Source organism: Thunnus albacares, chromosome 8 (assembly GCF_914725855.1).
Source record: "Thunnus albacares chromosome 8, fThuAlb1.1, whole genome shotgun sequence".
Taxonomy (NCBI): Eukaryota; Metazoa; Chordata; class Actinopteri; order Scombriformes; family Scombridae; genus Thunnus; species Thunnus albacares.
In genome coordinates, this window is record NC_058113.1 from 6,573,654 (window position 1) to 6,592,460 (window position 18,807).

General features: G+C 42.3%; 1 protein-coding gene across 5 annotated transcripts in view; it reads right to left on the reverse strand.

Moving 5' to 3' along the window:
- The window catches only part of oxr1a (oxidation resistance 1a), a 157,269-nt gene that overhangs the window by 41,406 nt on the left and 97,056 nt on the right, over nt 1-18,807 (reverse strand). For all 5 annotated transcript variants that reach the window (XM_044358063.1, XM_044358065.1, XM_044358061.1 and 2 more), the window contains one exon: nt 7,606-7,688. In XM_044358063.1, the coding sequence (XP_044213998.1) occupies nt 7,606-7,688 (83 nt within the window). The remainder of the gene's footprint in view (nt 1-7,605; nt 7,689-18,807) is intronic.

Here is an 18,807-nt window from a genome sequence, read left to right on the forward strand (position 1 = left end):
GTCATCATGACGTCTGCAGATGAACAGAAACTTGAAAACTATCAGCTTCAACTCACTATCATGCAAACAAGGACCTGATTAACCAGATTTCGCTGTGTGGCGTGTAAACATCCAAAATAAAATCAAATTCAGCATGAGACTCAGATACATGTGTTCATGTTAACATACTCAGTGACCTTGGATTTATTTGGATATTAGCTAGTCAGTTCAAATAAATGCAGTTCAAATTGAAGGCAGTGTGGCGGGAAAAAAAACAAAACGTAGAAACACGTTGGTGCCTTTCTTCAGTGACTACAAGAAGGATAAAGAAGACATGAGAAAGATGAGGTAATAGGCTTGTCTCCTGTCTGATAAACAGTAAACTGTGTCATTAACAACTTATTATGACTGTATCCAGGACCTACATGATTTGTCATCTCATCAGCTGTGTGAAGGGTGTCGTACTGTCCATTCAGACAACAGCAGCGCGTCAGTCTGATAAATATCCCGTCTCAAAGAGGACAGGAGGCGTCAGAGAGATCACTACAATGACACGCACAAAGCCTCCTTCACCATGTATTTACAACATGGCAATAAAAAGCATCACAGTATACCCTAGACATTTAAAATGATTACTTTATTATGTGTCATAACTCATCAACAAATCACCCTATACTAAAAGCATTTACAATGCCCAGTTCAATATTTGTGTGATGTCCTTGGCGCATGGCTCCCATTTGATTAAAAAGATTAAAAACTCAGTGTCTTATTTTATGGGATATGAGCGGTGTTTCTGTTTATTTTAGTTGGGACGAGTTAATGATCAGCACGGCTCCTACAGTGTCAGAGTCTTTCATCCAGGCGGCTTCAGTACAGAGCATTGATTCTCCCTAGGTGCTATTTGCTACCGTCTCCTCCATGAACTATTTATTTTTAGCTTTATAGCTCCTCTGCTGCTCAACACAAAGCCAACTTATAGGACAATCAGGTTCACAGGACATTCACAGCTGATAAAGGATCGTTTTGTTTTGGGTTTTTTTTCCTGGAATACAAAGTCACATATTTGGCTTATCAGATTAAAAACACAAGATAGAAGAAACCTTTGCTTTTTGCTTTACAAACTAGATATTTAACATAACCTGCGACAGCTGTTTGCTGCTGTATCGCCTAGCTGCTCTGGTGGTGCTTTTATCAGGAGCTCAGCCGATCAATACGGGTAAAAATATATATCTGGTGTTCAATGAAGTAAACATGGGCAAAGCCAGGTGGTGGGCTGATCTTGGCACCAAACGTGGTGTGATAGCAGCATGACTCAAGTTCGCCTTTAAAGCTTAATTAATCACTTTATATACATAGGCCTGTTATAACAGCAACACAACAAGCTTCACATGTCTCAGAACCATTCAGGCATCGCAGAAATGACACATCTGACTCCACCAAAGCTCTGAGATGCAACCATTGATCGCGCTGTAAGAGGAGCTATCTCTAACTCAATTAAGTGGCATAGGACAGGGGACATGCAAATGTGACCCACTGATAAAGACCTGTTATTGACACATTGACAGGAGAACGAGGAAGGCAGGGAAAGAGGGAGAGAGTAATCACAATCAGGATCATAGCCACTAATGACAGGTTGGACCCTATCGTCTTATCCTCTGGATCAATAATACCCATTATTCATCCAGAACTGGGGATGAATAATTAAGCTTCTTCCTGTTTGGGTGACAGTCCTCCTTCAAGGAGAAGGGTAAAGGAAGGCCGTGGCAGCCATCTTGAGAGTGACTGACATCTAGCTAATAGTCACCTTGTTGAACAGGAGAGGACGCACAAATTCAACGAGGTCAGTCGGCTGGACAGTCAGGGACTAATGGCTCCATTAAAGAGTCCGTTGGCATCTTGGCAAGAACATTAAATATAGAACATAAGAGCAAATCTATGAGTGCTACTGCAACAGGTCAACCATGGAAGTAAGATACAATGTCAGACCTATGGCTTATTGGTTAGATTATGTGTTTAAAGGGAACCATTCACAGGTCAAGCTGACCCACATTTTTATGTAAGACCTGGTTTTCACTTCCTCAGGTTCTCAATCAAAAATGAGAAGACAGTAGAACAAATTATACAACCGGAGGAGAGAAAAAGACAATCAATTAACACAATGACTCAACTCTGTCGTCATCAAACTGGAAATAAAACCCTAGTGTACAGTTTAATCACCCATAATGCCATATCTCAGCAGCTATCGCTCCTCATTTTATAATGAAGGATGAAGCCCAGCTTTAGCATGACAGTTGCCATGGCGACTTTGTCGTTACTAGCCTAATGGCATGTGTATTGTGTGCAACTGCACCCTTGCTGATTATTTGCAGACCTAAATTTAGACTCTCCATAAGTCGCATTATTCTGTCCTTTTCAAGGGGACACAGAACAAGTTTGCTGTCTCACTTTCAAGCTCTCATGGATTCCCTCCCTGTGTCAGGCTCTGACCCCCTGCTTCACACAATCTGCCTGTGCTTTGATAGTCTTTCCACTGATTTACCAGCACAAATATGGGGACCTAATGACACGCAAGATACAGCAAAGCAAAAAGAGATTCATCATGACTTAAAAATGCCAAAGCTAGGGGCTAATTTGACTGTTGATGTCACCTCGCTTGTTAACACAATGTGTTAGCATAAAACAAGTCATCTATTGCCTCATGCCCCCGCCAAAAAATGGAAAGATACATATATATCTATATATAAAACATTGGATTTATAGATGTATCTATCTAGCCTTTCCCTTTGGTTAAATTCAAACAACAATCGCAGGATCGAACACGTAGTTGGAGCATGTGCGATAGTTTGAATAAGGATGCCCTGACTTGTGAGTGTCACTGGTCAGCTGCTGACATCTGGGCCATGTCCTAGTCTGCTCCTCTATCTCTCCATCTTCTCCCTCTCTATACCCTCCTCCATCCCTCTGACATCCTCGTCCACAAACCCCTCCAGCCCCATCATTTCTCCATCATCCATTGACTTGTTCTCCTGCTCTCAAACAGAGAGCTGTGAAGGAGCTGAAACAGTGGGATCCCCCTCTCCTACCCAGCAGTGAATAATGCAATCAGAGTGACTGATTGTCAGGAGGGTGCGGAGTTAAGACTGCAGTTGACGTGTGTGTGTCTGCGTGTCCACACACACACACACACACACCTGGTGCTCGGCATATGACTCATCTAATGCCCACAGTGCTTCCTCTCAGACCAGCAGAAATTCATTCAACCTGCAGATTGGTGACATTGAGTGACCAAGGCTGTGACATTATCAGCCTTTAACCTTCTTCACATCTAATGGATGACACATTAGGATTATATTGATGTGGCATTAAACATGTATGATAAACAGTGTGTACGCACATTGTGGCCTGGGTATCAAACCTCAATACAGTCAGAAACAATTGTAGCATTATAGCATAGAATAAGAAACTTTCAGGTAGAGAAAAATTAGATTTTTTTCAATTCCTGAACTTGTTTACTTGTTAAATTTGGATAATTATTAATTTAAAATAATAATTTTGTCAATTTTTAAACTTTAGACTAACAAATGTTCTAGAGATTCTACAGCCATGCTAGCGGCTCTGTGAGGCTGTACGTAGGAACAATGGTGCTTTGAGCTAAACGCTAATGTCAACATGTTTTGTCACTGTGAGTGTGCTAACATGTTCTAACATGCTCACATGACAATGTTAACATGCTGGTATTTAGTAGGCGTGTTTGCCATGTTCACCACCTTATTGTATAGTGTATTAGCATGCTAACATTTAGCAGCTAGTCTACAGCAGTGGTTCTTAAACTTTTTCAGGTCAAGGACCCCTAAAAAGACACGTGTGTATGAAGTGTATGAAACACAGAAAGTTTATGTAACCCGCGACAAAATAGTCATACATTCTGTCATTGTGTTACTTATGGATGGAATTATAGTGAAAATAAATTATTCCCTGTCTTGCTGGACCCCTGGGGACCCCGGACCCCACTTTGAGAACTACTAGTCTACAGCTGAGCACGGTGGGAATGTCATCAGTTTTGCAGGAGGATGTCATGAACCAAAGTATTGGTCAATTTAAAAGTTTGACCTGATGATGACGTAAGGATAAAGGTTATGTTATCACCAAATTTATAACAAGTCATCCTGAGGGGAACATGAATGTCTGTGCCAAATTTCATATGAATCCACTCAAAACCACAAATGTCAAGTGCATGGTGGTGCTAGAGGAAATGTCTGGGGGTCACCAAAGTCCTTAAGATTCATCCTCTGGGTACCATGGCTATCTGCACCAAATTTTATCTTAATATACTTATATCTTTTTTTTTTAAGATTATTTTTTCAGGCTTTTTGACTTTCTTTGACAGATAGTGTGGAGACAGGAAACTGGGGAGAGAGAGAGAGGGGTATGACATGCAATGCGGGTCCCATGGCCGGGAGTCGAACTGTGGATGTTGCAGTTTGGTGGTATGTGCTTTAACCATTAGGCCACCAGGGTGCCCTGTTAATATATTAATATATTTCATTCTGGATCAAAGTGGCGAACTGACCAAGTGACTGATACTGTCATCCTTTGAACCATTCTGCAAGCAAAGATGGAATAATACCCAGCACTACATGTTATAGAAGTTCATACACATTTTGTGACTGACAAATGACTGACTGCTCTAACCACACTTCTACTACAACACACACACACATAGATACAGTATATAATGTAATCTGACTGCTCATGTTGTTGGCCAGAATCATAATATTATGAAGGCTGACAACTTCCTCCTTTCTTCCCTGGGCTTACTGTACAAGCTGGAACCCAGACAGCCCTTCCCCTTAAAACTGCTCTCTAGTGTCACTACACAAAACGTAATGAGGGCTTTGCTGTGCCAGTTCTGCTGAGAGCGCTGCGATACACTCAAAGAGCATGTGGGTACAGAGGTCCAGGCCAAAAAACTAAGACAAGAGGGATGATTCCAGTTCATTAAAATATGGATATTATTTCTGTTTTGGCCATCGCTTCTATCAGTTATGATAAAACAGAATGTGGGATTAACACTTAAAAAAAGTAAGACAGACAATTACAGGTTTTCACCTCAGCTCAAAATCATCTGCTTAAACTGTGACTTGCTAACAACCTGTCTGATCACCTGACTGCTCTTGTTTCTTGCCCTTCTTGTTTTAGTGATGCCACCATGTTCCCAGATCAATTCCCCTTTTGTAAGTTAATGGAGTGGACAAAATATTAGGAACACCATTCAATATAATGCACCCCAGTACGCCAACACCACCCACTATGACTTCAATAATAAACAAAGTAGAATTATCACCTTTCTGACAAAAACCTGAAAAGGTATGAGCTTCGTGAATGTAGAATTTATGGCTGAGCTGTTGTATTGGATCGCATTAGATTGCACAGGTGTACCTAATGAAGTGGCCGGTCAGTGTATGTGTGGCCTGCACTTTCTTTCGGAGCTTCATTTTCTTTGACTTTGACTGGCCGTCCTCTCAGGCAGTGGGTGGGAGGACAGCGCCTCCCATGCATGGATCACCTCTGCGTTGCTCTTTGCCTCTCTCCTGTCTGTGTCTCTCTGTCTCCTCATCTATCTCTGATGTTCCTAGAGACTTCAAACACTTTTTTAATTGGATACAGGTCAGCCAATAGCCGGACTTGGCTGAATGGACTGGCGTTATCAGTGTCTAGGCAGATGGGTTGCAGCTGTTCAGGTTATTTCTCAATACGAAGAAAAAAAAAAAAGGACAGAGAAAGAGGCCTGTGTGTGAGGTAGAAGGTTAGAGAGGGGAGGGAGGGGGAGGGAGATGGTATTGATAAGGAGGCATATGAGGAAACCCTCCTTTTTCCTGTGGGCGCCGGGCGATAGATTATAAACTTATCTGGTGGAGAGCGGAATAAGGAAACATTGCTGGCCGTCCCCTCGGCGCGGGAGATGAGTTTAAGATAAAGCTGCTTCTCAATCACTGGGACGCTGTCTGCCATGTGTCTCTCACAGTGTAGGGGAGGCTGTGATGCACACAGAGAAGCTTAGTTAGACCGCCTTAACCACTCTCACCGGCCCCAAGCCTCCTTGCTATATGCCGCTGCAGCATGTAAGGCTACAGGACACAATCATTGGCAGTGCTCGATCCATCCATCACACTATCAGCAATCTAGTAGGTGGGGGGTTGGAGGGGAGGGGGGTGGTTGGGGCGTAATAAGGAGGAAAGAATGAGAGAGAGTGGTGGCTGACAGGAACAGGATTGGTATGCTGTGTGACTTAGATATGAAGCCATTTTTTCCCACCCAAACTAAAACACAAAAATTTCTCTCTATTTTTCTTTACCAGCAGCATTTCTTTCCACCTTCTGCTCATATTAAGGCCATGACACAGCGCTTTGGCTCTGACAAATATCCTGTTGCAACGGTTTAGGTAAACATGGGCCTTGTCAATCAGCAGGTCTTGGATGAGTGACGGGTTGGGGAGGCGGTAGAGGTGGAGGTGGTGTCGGTATAGCTGAGGTGTTGGAGATGGGGGAAGGGAGCCGATTACAGTGAAACCTACAGTGTTTCCGTGAGCCCGGAGAAACGGCCGGAGAGACCCGGCGCGACGGCAAAATAAAGGGGAACGAAAAGAGAGGAGTTTGGGAGAGGAAACTGGAATGTCAGTGAGAGACCACAGACCCTGCTCTCCCTCCCTTCCTCTCTCTTCATCTCCTCCTCTCCCCTCAGCGGACAAGGAGACAGTCGGAGCTGAGCCACAGCGATCCCACTCCTCACTGTTGCCACGGAGAGAGAGGCGAGGGAAAGCAGTCTGACTGCAGCTGGATTTGAGGGTCATTTGAAGAACACAACCAGGCAAAACAGAGACGGGCTCCATTTTCAGTTCATGCCAGGGAACCAGAGCCCTCTCTCTCTCCCCATCTCTCTCTCTCTCGCCTCACCCCCCCCCCCTCCCCTCCCCTCCCCTCCCCTTCTCCTACACAACAGCTAAATCAATAGAAATGACAACGCAGTTGGAAGGTCATTCGCGAGCACAGCGAGCTCTGTGGTGGAATGCTTGCCGATACGTGGCAGAGAGAACCGATGGAAAAACAAATACACATCCTGCCAGCTCTCCTGCTTGTCTGTCCTGCTCTGGTCCAGCTGGAGAAAACGTACGGAGCTGCTACACAGTTTCTCTCTCCTTGCTATACAATAACATGCAAAATGGAGCTGAGTGTTGTGCTGCTTTAACAGAGGATACATTGTTTCCATAAGCTTTCTATCAGCTGTTACCCTGTAACACAAACACACACACACACACACACACATCTTTATGTTTGACAGTTTGAGAATTAGGTGCACGTGTTACACTTGCTAAATCCTGAAAATGCTTCTCCCCCTCACTAATGAGCTATCAAGCATGGTCGGACACGGTGCCTTCACAATACACAAACACAACCGCTAGAAGATTACTGAGGCTAGTCAGAGCTACAGTAACCACCACCAGCAGCGCACACACACACACATACACACACAGAAAGCAGCAGCAGCAGCAGCACGGGAGCTGAAAAGCGTTCAAAACACACAGCGACATTACACAGAAAGAGCAGAGTTTGCTTGTGTTTCACTCACAGAATATTCAATGGTCCCTTTGGGTCTCTGGAACGACATGCGCCTCCCATCCTTCTTCTCTGGAGTCTTCTTCTGGCCGGTATCTGAAAGCAAGCGAGGCAAGGTACGCATTACATTCATGTTCCTCTCTCCCCAGCTTGTCACAAGCTGCCGTTTCCCAGCCCCGTGGGTAGACAGCTCATTCGTCAACAGTGAGTGAGCCAGCCAGTCAGCCAGCGATGTGAGCTGTGAGCGCCGGACCACTTTCTCTCTCTCTCTCTCTCTCAATCCCTCTCTCTCTCCTTCTCGCTCTGCTTCTACCCTCCTGCTCTCGCTCTCTCACACCGTCCTCCTCTCTCTCTCTCTCTCTCCGTTCTCCTTCTAGCCCACCATACAGAGCAATGACAGCCGCTGAGAGCAGTTCACCTTGCCTTCCTTCCCCTGTTGCCTCTCACAGCAGACAGAGACCAGGCTGACCTCCATCAGGGCGCCGCTCTGGATGCGAGGCTGGGAGGACTGAGAGGAGGAAAGGAAGACGGATATGATTGGGAAAGGGGGGTTGAACTGGAGGGTTGGATGAAGGAGAAGGGAGGGTTCAATGCTACGTATTTGTTGGGTAATGGGGGATGTTGCATGGAGAAGTGGCAGCTGAAGAAAAGGATGAAGGGTGAGGGTGTGCATTGGCAGAGTTGGTATTAGCTCCAGTTGTTTTTAGGCATTTTTAAAGGAATATTAGCTACTTTTTATGAAAGATCCTGGAATATACATAAAGGTAAAAGTTGCGGAAGGCAGAAGTGAGGTTCCAGGGTGGGTGGTGAGATGAAGCAAGGCAGGAGATAGAGAACAGGAGGAGGTCACAGCTGGGGGCTTCAGTGTGAGAATGAAAGAATACGATATGGAAGAAATGGGTGTATATGTGAGTGCAGAAGGAGAAAGAAATGGAGGACAAATGGTGACAGAACAAGAGTGAAGGGAGATAAAGGCTGGGTGATGCTGGAAGATGGAGATGAAGGCAAGAGGGTGGATGGAATACTGGGGAAGGAGATGAAAGAAGAAGAAGACAGAAGATAGGATGAGAGATGAAAGAAACCGGAAGACTCTTGGGAGTGCAGGCGATCTAGAAAAAAGGGGCTGACGTTGGTCTTTGGGGCTGAGAACAAGGAGCATGGGCAAATAGGATTGAAGAACATATAGCCTATAATAAAGCCTTGGGATGTGAAGGGCAAGACAGGAGATCTTTAAGCCTGACAGTTGATTGGAGGAGGTCACCAATCTGAGATGAATGTCAACCCCGTGCTCTCAGATGCCTCCCTTAAATGTTTTTCTTTTGTGGGCGTCGCACATGACTAATGAGTCCCTTTCTTTGAGTCTTTCTCATCAGGCATCTCAGATAGCTCACAAACATGAGTCATACACCGGTGTTGCTATTTTTGGGGTTCAGGACTACCTCACAGAAAGTGAGAGGGAGGAGGAAATCAGAGCCGCTTCAGGTGTAAATATTAGACTGGTTAAGCTGATACTGTGAGTTCAGTTCATGAAATGTAAGCTGAGGCTAGAAAACGGAAATGGATGCAATACTGACACAGTCATATCAGATTCATCTACGCTTTTATGATATTATTATAAAACAGATTAAATATGTGCTCTTCCTGGTTTTAAAGGCTATGTTAATGTGAATTTGTTTAATATTAAAGCAGAGGTTCCCAAACCTTTTGGTTTCTAATTTCATAATATAAAGTAATGACGTCTTGTGACCCCTTGTCACATGTTGCATATGTATTAAGCCATGAGGTGTTAAACCAAAGATTGATTTTCCCTCCTAAGATCGCTAATTAGATTGATGATTTTAAAGGTCTGAGGATGCCTGAGGAAGCCAACATGGCCAGTATTTTACAAGAAAAGCAAAGAAAAAACAATGATTAGTCCTAAAAAACATAACTTTGATTCATAACTTCGATCAATTTATGACCCCTTAAGTTGTCAGTATGCTCCAACCAAAGTGCTCATCGGATGGTTGAAAAACGCCTGGATGCGTCCGAAGATTTCTGTACCATTCTGAAACCGACAACATTCACGCCCACATAACACACGATGAGTGGCCAGGTGTTTAGGGGTCTGTTTCATTCTTCACATGAAACTTTTCATGCAACGCTGCAACACTTGAATATCAAGGCGTTCTCCCGGGAAAACAGTGATATTTCATTTCGCTAACACGTCCCGGCTAGGGTAGTGTATAAAACAACATGTAGCTTCATGAAAACCTTGGGTAAGGAGTTGTATTGAGTGAGAATACAATGGCTGCACACACTGTGGGTGTATGCCAAATCAATTATTCAGAATCCAAATGCAAACCTTGGAAGGATGATTACTTTCAGTGGGGGGAACACAAACCTGATCTGTGAATTGTGGATGACTGCGTTGCTATTTAAAGCAAACACGTCATAGCTGTGATTCCATGCTTTACTGTTATGAAATATAATCTGCAGTGTCTCTGTTTTAATTGCAGGTCATGCCAGTGTGGCAGACTACATGTAACCCGAATCCGTTAGTGAACAGCGGAGGTGTTGATCTGCTTCGTTAGCAGCGGAATTGCAGAGATGATAAAGATTGGTGCTGTGTTTGTGCTCATGTCGTTGCTTAAACGCAGCGGTAAACACTGAACTAGTGCGGGATGAGCACAGTCAGGGTTAACGCAAGACCAAATACCTCACGCTCCCAAATAATACGGAACGAGAGGAAGAGGAGAGAGCGCTACAAAGAGCAATGACAGAGCCAATGAGAATAACAGATATGTATTAGCAGCTGCAGGGGTGTTTGCACATGATGAGGCAGTGATTGGTCTAAAATTAAACCTCACCAGGGATGGCGGCACAAGAAATGGGCATTTTATTCACACTCCAGACACACAGCGGAGCTCAACACCGGGGCATCTTCAATAACAAAGGCTCTGGTTGCATCCCGCTCCGCAGGAAACCAGGAGCATCTGTTGTCTCTAAATAAGCCCTGCTTCTATAGAACAAAGCTATTTCCTAAGTCCACAAACCACAGCCTGTTTGTTTCATGTCATCCATCCGCATTCAGTGATGTATTGGAGTTTTGATTTTTCAGTCAAGCATGTTTTTACTGTCAATATCCAGACGGATTGTATTTCAACTGATTTTTTTCTGTTCCGGTAAACAGTATTGTTTTCGTTCGTAATATATTGCACATCATGCAGTGAGACAGATAAAACATACTCAAAATGGCAGAATCTGGAGCAGTGGGAGATGCAGAGACTGCACCAGAAAGGCGTGAAGAAATGGGCCTGTGGCCACTGCCAATCTAGATAAAGTAAACGCAGTTATCTTTGCTGAACAGCGCAGTGGAAAAATGTCTAACAGAGGTGAGCCGAGGCACTAGTTATCTAATTTGTTGTTCAACCAAGTAAAACAACAGTTACCACAGCGCATGTTATTTTTTACTGTAGTCACTTCCCATAAAGAACATTTTACTTGGCTCATTAATGGGCTGCATTACAATAACACCAGGTCAACTGTGAGAGAAGCTGTGTGACTCGCGCATAAACTGAAAGGAGCCGCTGTGTGTCGGAAAAACAAAGGCTGCCTCTCTCCAATCTGGGATGTAAACAGTCACAAGAAGTCATGCCTCTCTGAGCAACTTAACGGAAAAAATGTGTGACAATGACTGCATCCGAGTCTCGGCCCACCACACTGCCTCGTGGCGACACAACACTGCAGACAAGAGCACAGCAGGTATCAGTGTGTGTGTGTGTGTGTGTATTTTTGGTGAGGAGGGGGCGGTCGTCCTCACTGAAGGTCCACAGCAAAATATAATTTGTTTTATGTCACTACAAATGATCACAGTTATAGGATATGTAAATGTCTTTTCCTCTCACCTTTCTGCCATGTTTATGTTTCAATGCGTCTATGTGGGGTCTGGAACATAAAAAGTGTGATGAACCCCCCGCTGAGTGACACATTTCTGAAGTGAAGCTTCTTGAGAACAAAAGAAAATATAGAATAATTAATTTAATAACTGTCTTTTCTCAGCATGAGTGAATCAGTTTTATATCACATTAACACTCCATCCTATTCACACTTTTTCTCTTTTTTTTCCCACTCAGTTTTTCCATCACAAACACTGATGAAGGGCTACAGCCCTAAAAATGCCTCAATCAACAAGTATTAGGCAGTTGTGCACTGAGGAACTCGTGCAAGGACATCAATGTCAAGTCAGAAAACAGGTTAAAAAAGCTTGTTTAAGAGCAAAACTACTCACAAATAACCCACAGATCTCACACTCTCTCTTTAATGCTGCCATTTATGTGTGTCCTCTGTGATTAAGCTCTAACTAAAGAGAAAAAAACAAACAATGACATGTGTCTCCTATACGGCACACAGCTACTATGTACACCTCTGGGAATAGTGTGACTTAACAAATCCAACAGCTGCAAAGGAATTGAAGAAAATGGAATGATTCTTTTGAAAAAAAAAAAAAAAAGTCACGGATGGGAAATCTTTAGCAGCTTGGATATTCATTTCCAATCGTTTTGGACAAACTAAACACAAATGCTACTGTATTTGACTCTACAAACATGCTGTGTTCTGTACCCGCGCAATCTGTTGAGTATGAATCATGGCTGCTAAATATATAGTCCCCCCTCTCTTTGTACACAGCCATGACAAACTGAAGCAGGCAGGGAATATGAGCGTCAACAACTATCTGACTAACATTCCCTCATGGTCTGATAGAATACACAAGCAGCCAATTTCCCTCTGCTCTCTTGTTTTCCGTGCCTGCTGGCTATGCAGCTCTCCCCAGATGTTATTTTTAGAAAAACCCCTAAACAGTAGTGGAGGCAAGAGCTCTGGACCACAGCCACGCTGAACAGGTGTTGTGCGGGACTAGTTGAGAATGCTGCTGGAGACTTTCCTCAAAAGTTGGTGAGGGAGGGAGGACGGATACGGACTCACTGGCTTATAATGGAGATATAATCACTGCTGCTGATTCAACGCTATGGTCACTTTTGAGGATATTTGTGGTCTATTATCTTTAGTCACGTCGTTAACTTTAGCGATGAAATGATTACTGATTTATTGATCGACAGAAATGACCATTAGCAATAATTTTATTTGACTAAATCGCATTTAATCATATTGATTAATGACTGTAGGGTTGGGTTGACACTATATACGGTGAGATGATGTGATATATTTGCCAAATGTTGAAGATTTGCCACATGGTTATATCTCTGGAACTATTGTAGGTAATGTTCAGTTAATGATTAGGATTTCTTTATGGCAATATTGCGTTCATATAGGATTTTTGTGTGTGTCTGTCTATGAGTTGTGCTGCTGACGCTGTGTACTGAGCCTTTTTTTCATCCTGTACTGAAAACAAAATCTGCTGACAAGTTGCTCGGCCATTAGTCGAGTGATGAGACGATGCTAACGTGCTGATGCTAAGCAGGTATACGGTGCTTACAGTATCATTTTCACCATCTTAGTGTAGTGTGTAGTGTGTATGCTTAAGTCCTATTAGCGCTGTGTCGGCTACCATGCTTCTGTTCAAGTATGCAACATCCGATTGGTGACGCTTACCGGTCAGCTTGCTCTCATTGACTATTGCGGGTTTCTGCTCAATATTCAATCGCTGTTACTTTCACACTACAGGGTTTCAAGCACAATTAAAATACTAACAATGCTAAAAACATTTCCAGTGTATGCATTTGTGGATTTTTAGGCATTTATTTTTTGACATTTTATAGACTTAATTAATCAACTGATACAAATAACTACACATTAAATTGATATACTGATAAACTTATACATGTATCATGTTCTTTGGCTTTTATATTAGCGTGAACAGAATACAGAAGCACATTCTGGACGTTAATGCACATTAAATAGGTTTTGACTTCAACGTCTGTTGGCATTAAAAAGGAAGTGAACGACATCAACAACCCTCTGGCACAGTTTATGATTTCACAACACTAAACTATATTGCTGTGCCATTTGCTTTTCTGATTTGAGGGCAAACGGTGTTGTGACACTCAGAGCAACATCCTTCACTGCTGAGTGGTTGAAAATTTAGGAGGGGGGGAGAGAGAGGTCAGAGTAAGGGTCAGAAAGAGGGTTTCAAAGTCAGAAATATCTGCAGCTGGTTAAGTAATGTTTGAGTCATCTGGTACTCAAATGACCTATCATAGTCATCCAGCTACACTTACACAAAGAGACTGATCGGTCAATATTTGCAATTAAATAATTACTCAAATAAAACAGGATTAAAAAGTGCTGACTATCACAGTGACAAACTGGCTTTAAAGTAAAGCTGGAGGTGCTGTTGTCATAACACCAAGTTGTCAGAGGGACATGACAACTTTATCACAATGAAGAGGAGCTGCAAGGTTCAAATGCCTTCTTCCTCATGTGCAAAGGGAAGTCATCTATTATGTACTGTCAGCTACCGTACATTATCATATACCATAAGCAAAGTGTTAATGTGCTGTGATTCAGAGAGCTGAGAGTTCACTGATAGTGTGTGGGGAGTCTCGCTGGTGCCAGGGCTCGTGTGTTGATGCTACAGACGACATGCTGTTTGAGAGAGCGTAATCTCTCACTTCATGTTCGGCCAAGGACAAAAACACAGTCAGAAACACAAAGTCCTCACTGAACTCCATAATGTCAGCGCAACATGCAAACTGATTATCTTATTTCATCCGCTGAAGGGAGTGGGCACCACCTTCATAAGCTAGACACATGGTGTACCAGGTTTAAATAACCACATCACATTTTTTTTCTCTCAGGGGCTGCAGGAAAATAATCACACTTATGGATCCTCTAATTACGTCTGATATTGCAAGTTGCGAGTAGATAAAGTCGATGTCTCATACGAACAACAGCTAACGTCAAACACTCCCGCAATCTCAGAAGACTACTGAAAAGAGGGAAAGAAACAGGCCATTATATCTGTGGAACTCTGCTATAGTGCTAGCTGCAGTCTCTCCATTGTAATGAATGTACAGTATATGGGTCTAGTGGAGCTGTCAACTTCAACACAGAGAACACAGTGTGACAGGCAACACCCCTTTGCCAACACTCTCAGTACCACTCAGCTCTATACTACACTGCCAGCCTCCAGCCTATACACCACTCAGCTTTTATGGGAAACTTTGCTGAACTGCAGTTTTGTGTGTGTGTGTGTGTGTGTGTGTGTGTGTGTGGGCATGTCCATGCTAGAACAGGCGGGCTCTGGATCTGCCCTGTCATCTCATTAACACTCTCCCCATGTAGACTAATCACAGTCCCGTTGTGTCGCTGGTGATGTGGCTTAAATTCTTTACACTGCGAGGTGCTTCTCTCTCCACATTCTCAACGTTAAAAGCCTGATCCGTACAGAGGTGTGTTATTGTTGATGCGCGCTCGTTACAATTAATATTCTGACAGCGTGCACGTGACTATTTCCATAGCGACGAACCTGGCGCTTAAAAAGAGAAAAGGTGTTATTAAAAAAAATAAAGAGTAGTAAACCTGTGTGCATTATGCAGCAGTAATTTCAGCTTGTGGGAAGATTGCTCCAAATCACACGGTTGTGAATGAAAAGGAGAAGCACTTCAGCTGCCATAATGCAGTCATAATGATATATTGAATGTAAAAGGGTCATTAAATAGAGTGTTAACAATGCCTGTGTTAGCTTGTAGTCTGTAAAGAGTTATAGTTGTTCTTATAGGGAGAAGTGCAGTACATGAACACTATACAGGTGTGTCACATACTGTCTTTGTTACTGTGTTCACAAGTCAAGTGCTGAAACAATGAATTGATTAATACATTAGTCAATCAATTCGTTAGTATGAATTTTGAATGATCACTTGTTTAAATCATTTATCAAACAAAAGTGTGAGATCTTGGTTCTGGTCTCACAAATGTTAAGATTTGCTGTATTTAGTTATCACTGTGCAACGAATATCGTTGTGCTTTGGACTGTTGGTCAGACAAAACAAGCAATATGAAGACCTATCCACATCTTGGTACTTTTTTTATTTCTAAGTGAAGTGTGCCTGTAGTATAGCTGAAAGCATGAAGTCAGTAGCCTATTAGTTGGACAGACATTTTATTGGCAACTATTTTGATGACTGATTCATTATTTATTTATTTTTAGCAAAAATGCCAGAAAATGGACTGCTTCCAGCCCCTCATATGTAAATAAATGCTTGTACAAAAACAAACAATATGAAGTCGTCATCTCAGGCTCTGATAAACTGCGATGGGCATTTTTCATTATTTTCTGATGTTTTATTGAATTAAACAATAAAATGAAACAGCAAATAAAAATAATCATCAAATTAAAAGATAATGAGAATAACTGTTAGTTGCAGTGCTAGCATCTCAAACTGTCAAGAACTGAAATGCCTCATCAAATGTCCTTACCTAATCTCGTTGACCTATTCTTTGATCAAACAGATCCTGATTTAAATCAAAATTTTGATTTTGATTTTGCAGTTCTAGACAATTTTATTAAGGAAAAGTCCTCGTGTGTGTAGCTGCTTGTGTACAGAAAAAAAACATTGGTTGTTTCTGTTAAATGAGTTTTGTAAAAAAAAAAAAAAATAAATGTACATTTCTCAGAATAAGGCATTGAGAAAGTATTATTTTTGACACATTGGTTTTGAATAAAAGGCATTCATATATATATTCATGAGTACCTTGGAATTTTGTAATACTGTGAAGGGCACTTTTCATTTTCTCAAATTTTCCTAAACCACGTATGTATTATTTGTAAAAACACGACAGGTTATTTAACAATGACAACAACTATCAACTGCAGTGCTACAGAAGTGTGTGTCCATACACAGACGGAGGCTAACACCATGATGAAAAAACCTCCTGCACAATGAGCCACAATAAAACTGCAACAGTTGCTTTCTCACACAGTGGAAGTACTTTGATCCACAGTTGATGTACAGCTGAAAAAGGAGGTCCTGATTGAGCACCTCCTCCTTCTCCTCCTCTTTGCTGTCACACACACATTCAGACTCCGGCCTCACTAATCACACTGTGATTCCTCCAACCTTTGGCGTTATTTATGTTATTGCGCTGTGAGCAATATTTCTTTGCAAGTCAAAGTTGGGGGGGTGGGAGTGTGTGTGTGTGTGTGTGTGTGTGTTGAGGGGGTAAAAGGGGACATGATGAATGGTATGGCTGAGGTCTAACTCTGCATTGGCTGGATCGATGGCGATGATACATATACATAATGTACGCTCGCTGTAGCTTCCACAACAACTCTGTGATTCATCTTTACCATGACAGTACTGCAACGCTGCGACTGATCCGATGTGTGCTGATCTGCAAAAGGGAATTAATGACCAATGTCCATTTGTTATTATTATGTAATCACCCCTCATGAAATAATCTTTGGATTGAGAGAAAATTCATGGTAGAAAACGGAGCATGGGCGGTTGGGCGTGAGCACACTTGTGTCGTCCACCTTTGTGGTATAAAAGCGCATCTTTATGCGTTTTCGTCGCCCCGTGGAGCCCTGGTACTCTGCATCACAGCAGCAACACTAACCTCTCAGGTTACAGCTCCAATCAATAGCAGGAGAAGTGATGAGCTCAGCTATGAGAAACACAAACTCTGCATTATCAGATCTTCTTATTGAGCCAAAAGCCAAAAGGGTTTTGTTGAGGAGTGAAGATTTGAACAGTCTCCTGTTCAAACTGAGTCGTAATACTTTCTTCTCTGCTGATGGAGAACCAGGGTGATACTCGTATATTCAAAAACATGTTGCACATGATAAGAGGTGCATTAAAATTGGTGGCAGAATGGATTTAAGTACATTTACTCAAGTACTGTGTTTAAAGCAGGCCTGTGTAGCCTTTTCTGAGCAGTGGCCATAAGTGACAATTAGGGGATAGTGGTAAATGCTGACACAGTAGCACAAGAAGTCTTAAAGTCAGCAAACTCACTCAGTAAAGTGAATCATAATAGCAGTATCTACCTAGCAAGTCTGCTAACATTAGCCACCATATGGTAGTAGTCATACCAGACCAAGTTAGGCTGTGTCAGCAAAAGTCCTGAGTGTGTTGAAATGAGTGTGTGCGTGTCATTCGTCATGAATTCTACTTTTTATCTGTGAGAGAAGGATGTGCCATTTCTACTTTCAAAAGTTACATGGTTGTGTTTCAGGTGCAATTTTAAAAAAGAAACTCCCAGAGGGAAATATTGTACTTTCAGTGAGACTATGTAACCAAAGAAGACACATTCCTCCTATTACAAATGAAAAGTCTAAATTATAAGAAATAAAACACATCATACAGACTTACTTGGTCTGGTTTGACTAGTAGTTTATGTTAGCTGAAGACAGCTAATGTTAGCCAACTTCAGATAGATACTGCTTTGTAACTGACATTACTTAGTTCATTTGTTTAGTGAAAGTCAATTATTGATTTAGTTCAAAATTCATATTACTGCTTACTTTGCAGATAAGAACTTTGCATATAAAACATATGACCTGGACCAGCTGCAACATTAGAATGCTGTTTGCATGTTAAGGGCTCAGTATTTAAAATAATATATCAATCCATTAGTATATTATTTAGAATTATGTAACACTCTGAAAGGGGCCATGCATGATAAATCATTGTACTTTTGATATGTGCGTACGTTTTGCTAACAGTACTTCTACTTATAATCAAGTGTATTACAGTATTGCTACTTTTCCTTAAGAGATCTGGAAACTCCGCCCACTACTGCGTTAAATAAAGCTGATCAGCAAATTTCACCTGGTGACATGAGTAATGCAAAACTCTCCTCAAAGTCTGCACCTCCAGTCTAAGCGCAGTCTGTAAAGGCCAACAAGAAACAGAGGTTGTATCACCAACACGTTCCATCTGGCCAGACAAATCCGCTGAGATCAAGGGGAAAAAAAAAAATGAAGGGAGCGTCTCTTCAAATCCATCTGCATGACTAACTACTACACGGGGGGGGATGAGACTTGACAACTTGATGAACTGTCTCTCTGCTTAGCAATAAAACAAAACCCATCTTACAAACAGTTTTAGTGCCAAATGTTTATCCTTGTCAATAAAGCGAGCTTAGAGGGAGAGGATGCCAAAAAACACAGTTGAGAAAGAAAGTGTGAGTGAAACATCAGCTTCCTGACTCCGACCATGGGCGGTCAGGAGTTGTAACGCACATTTAAAACCACAGGTAAAAACAAACCAGA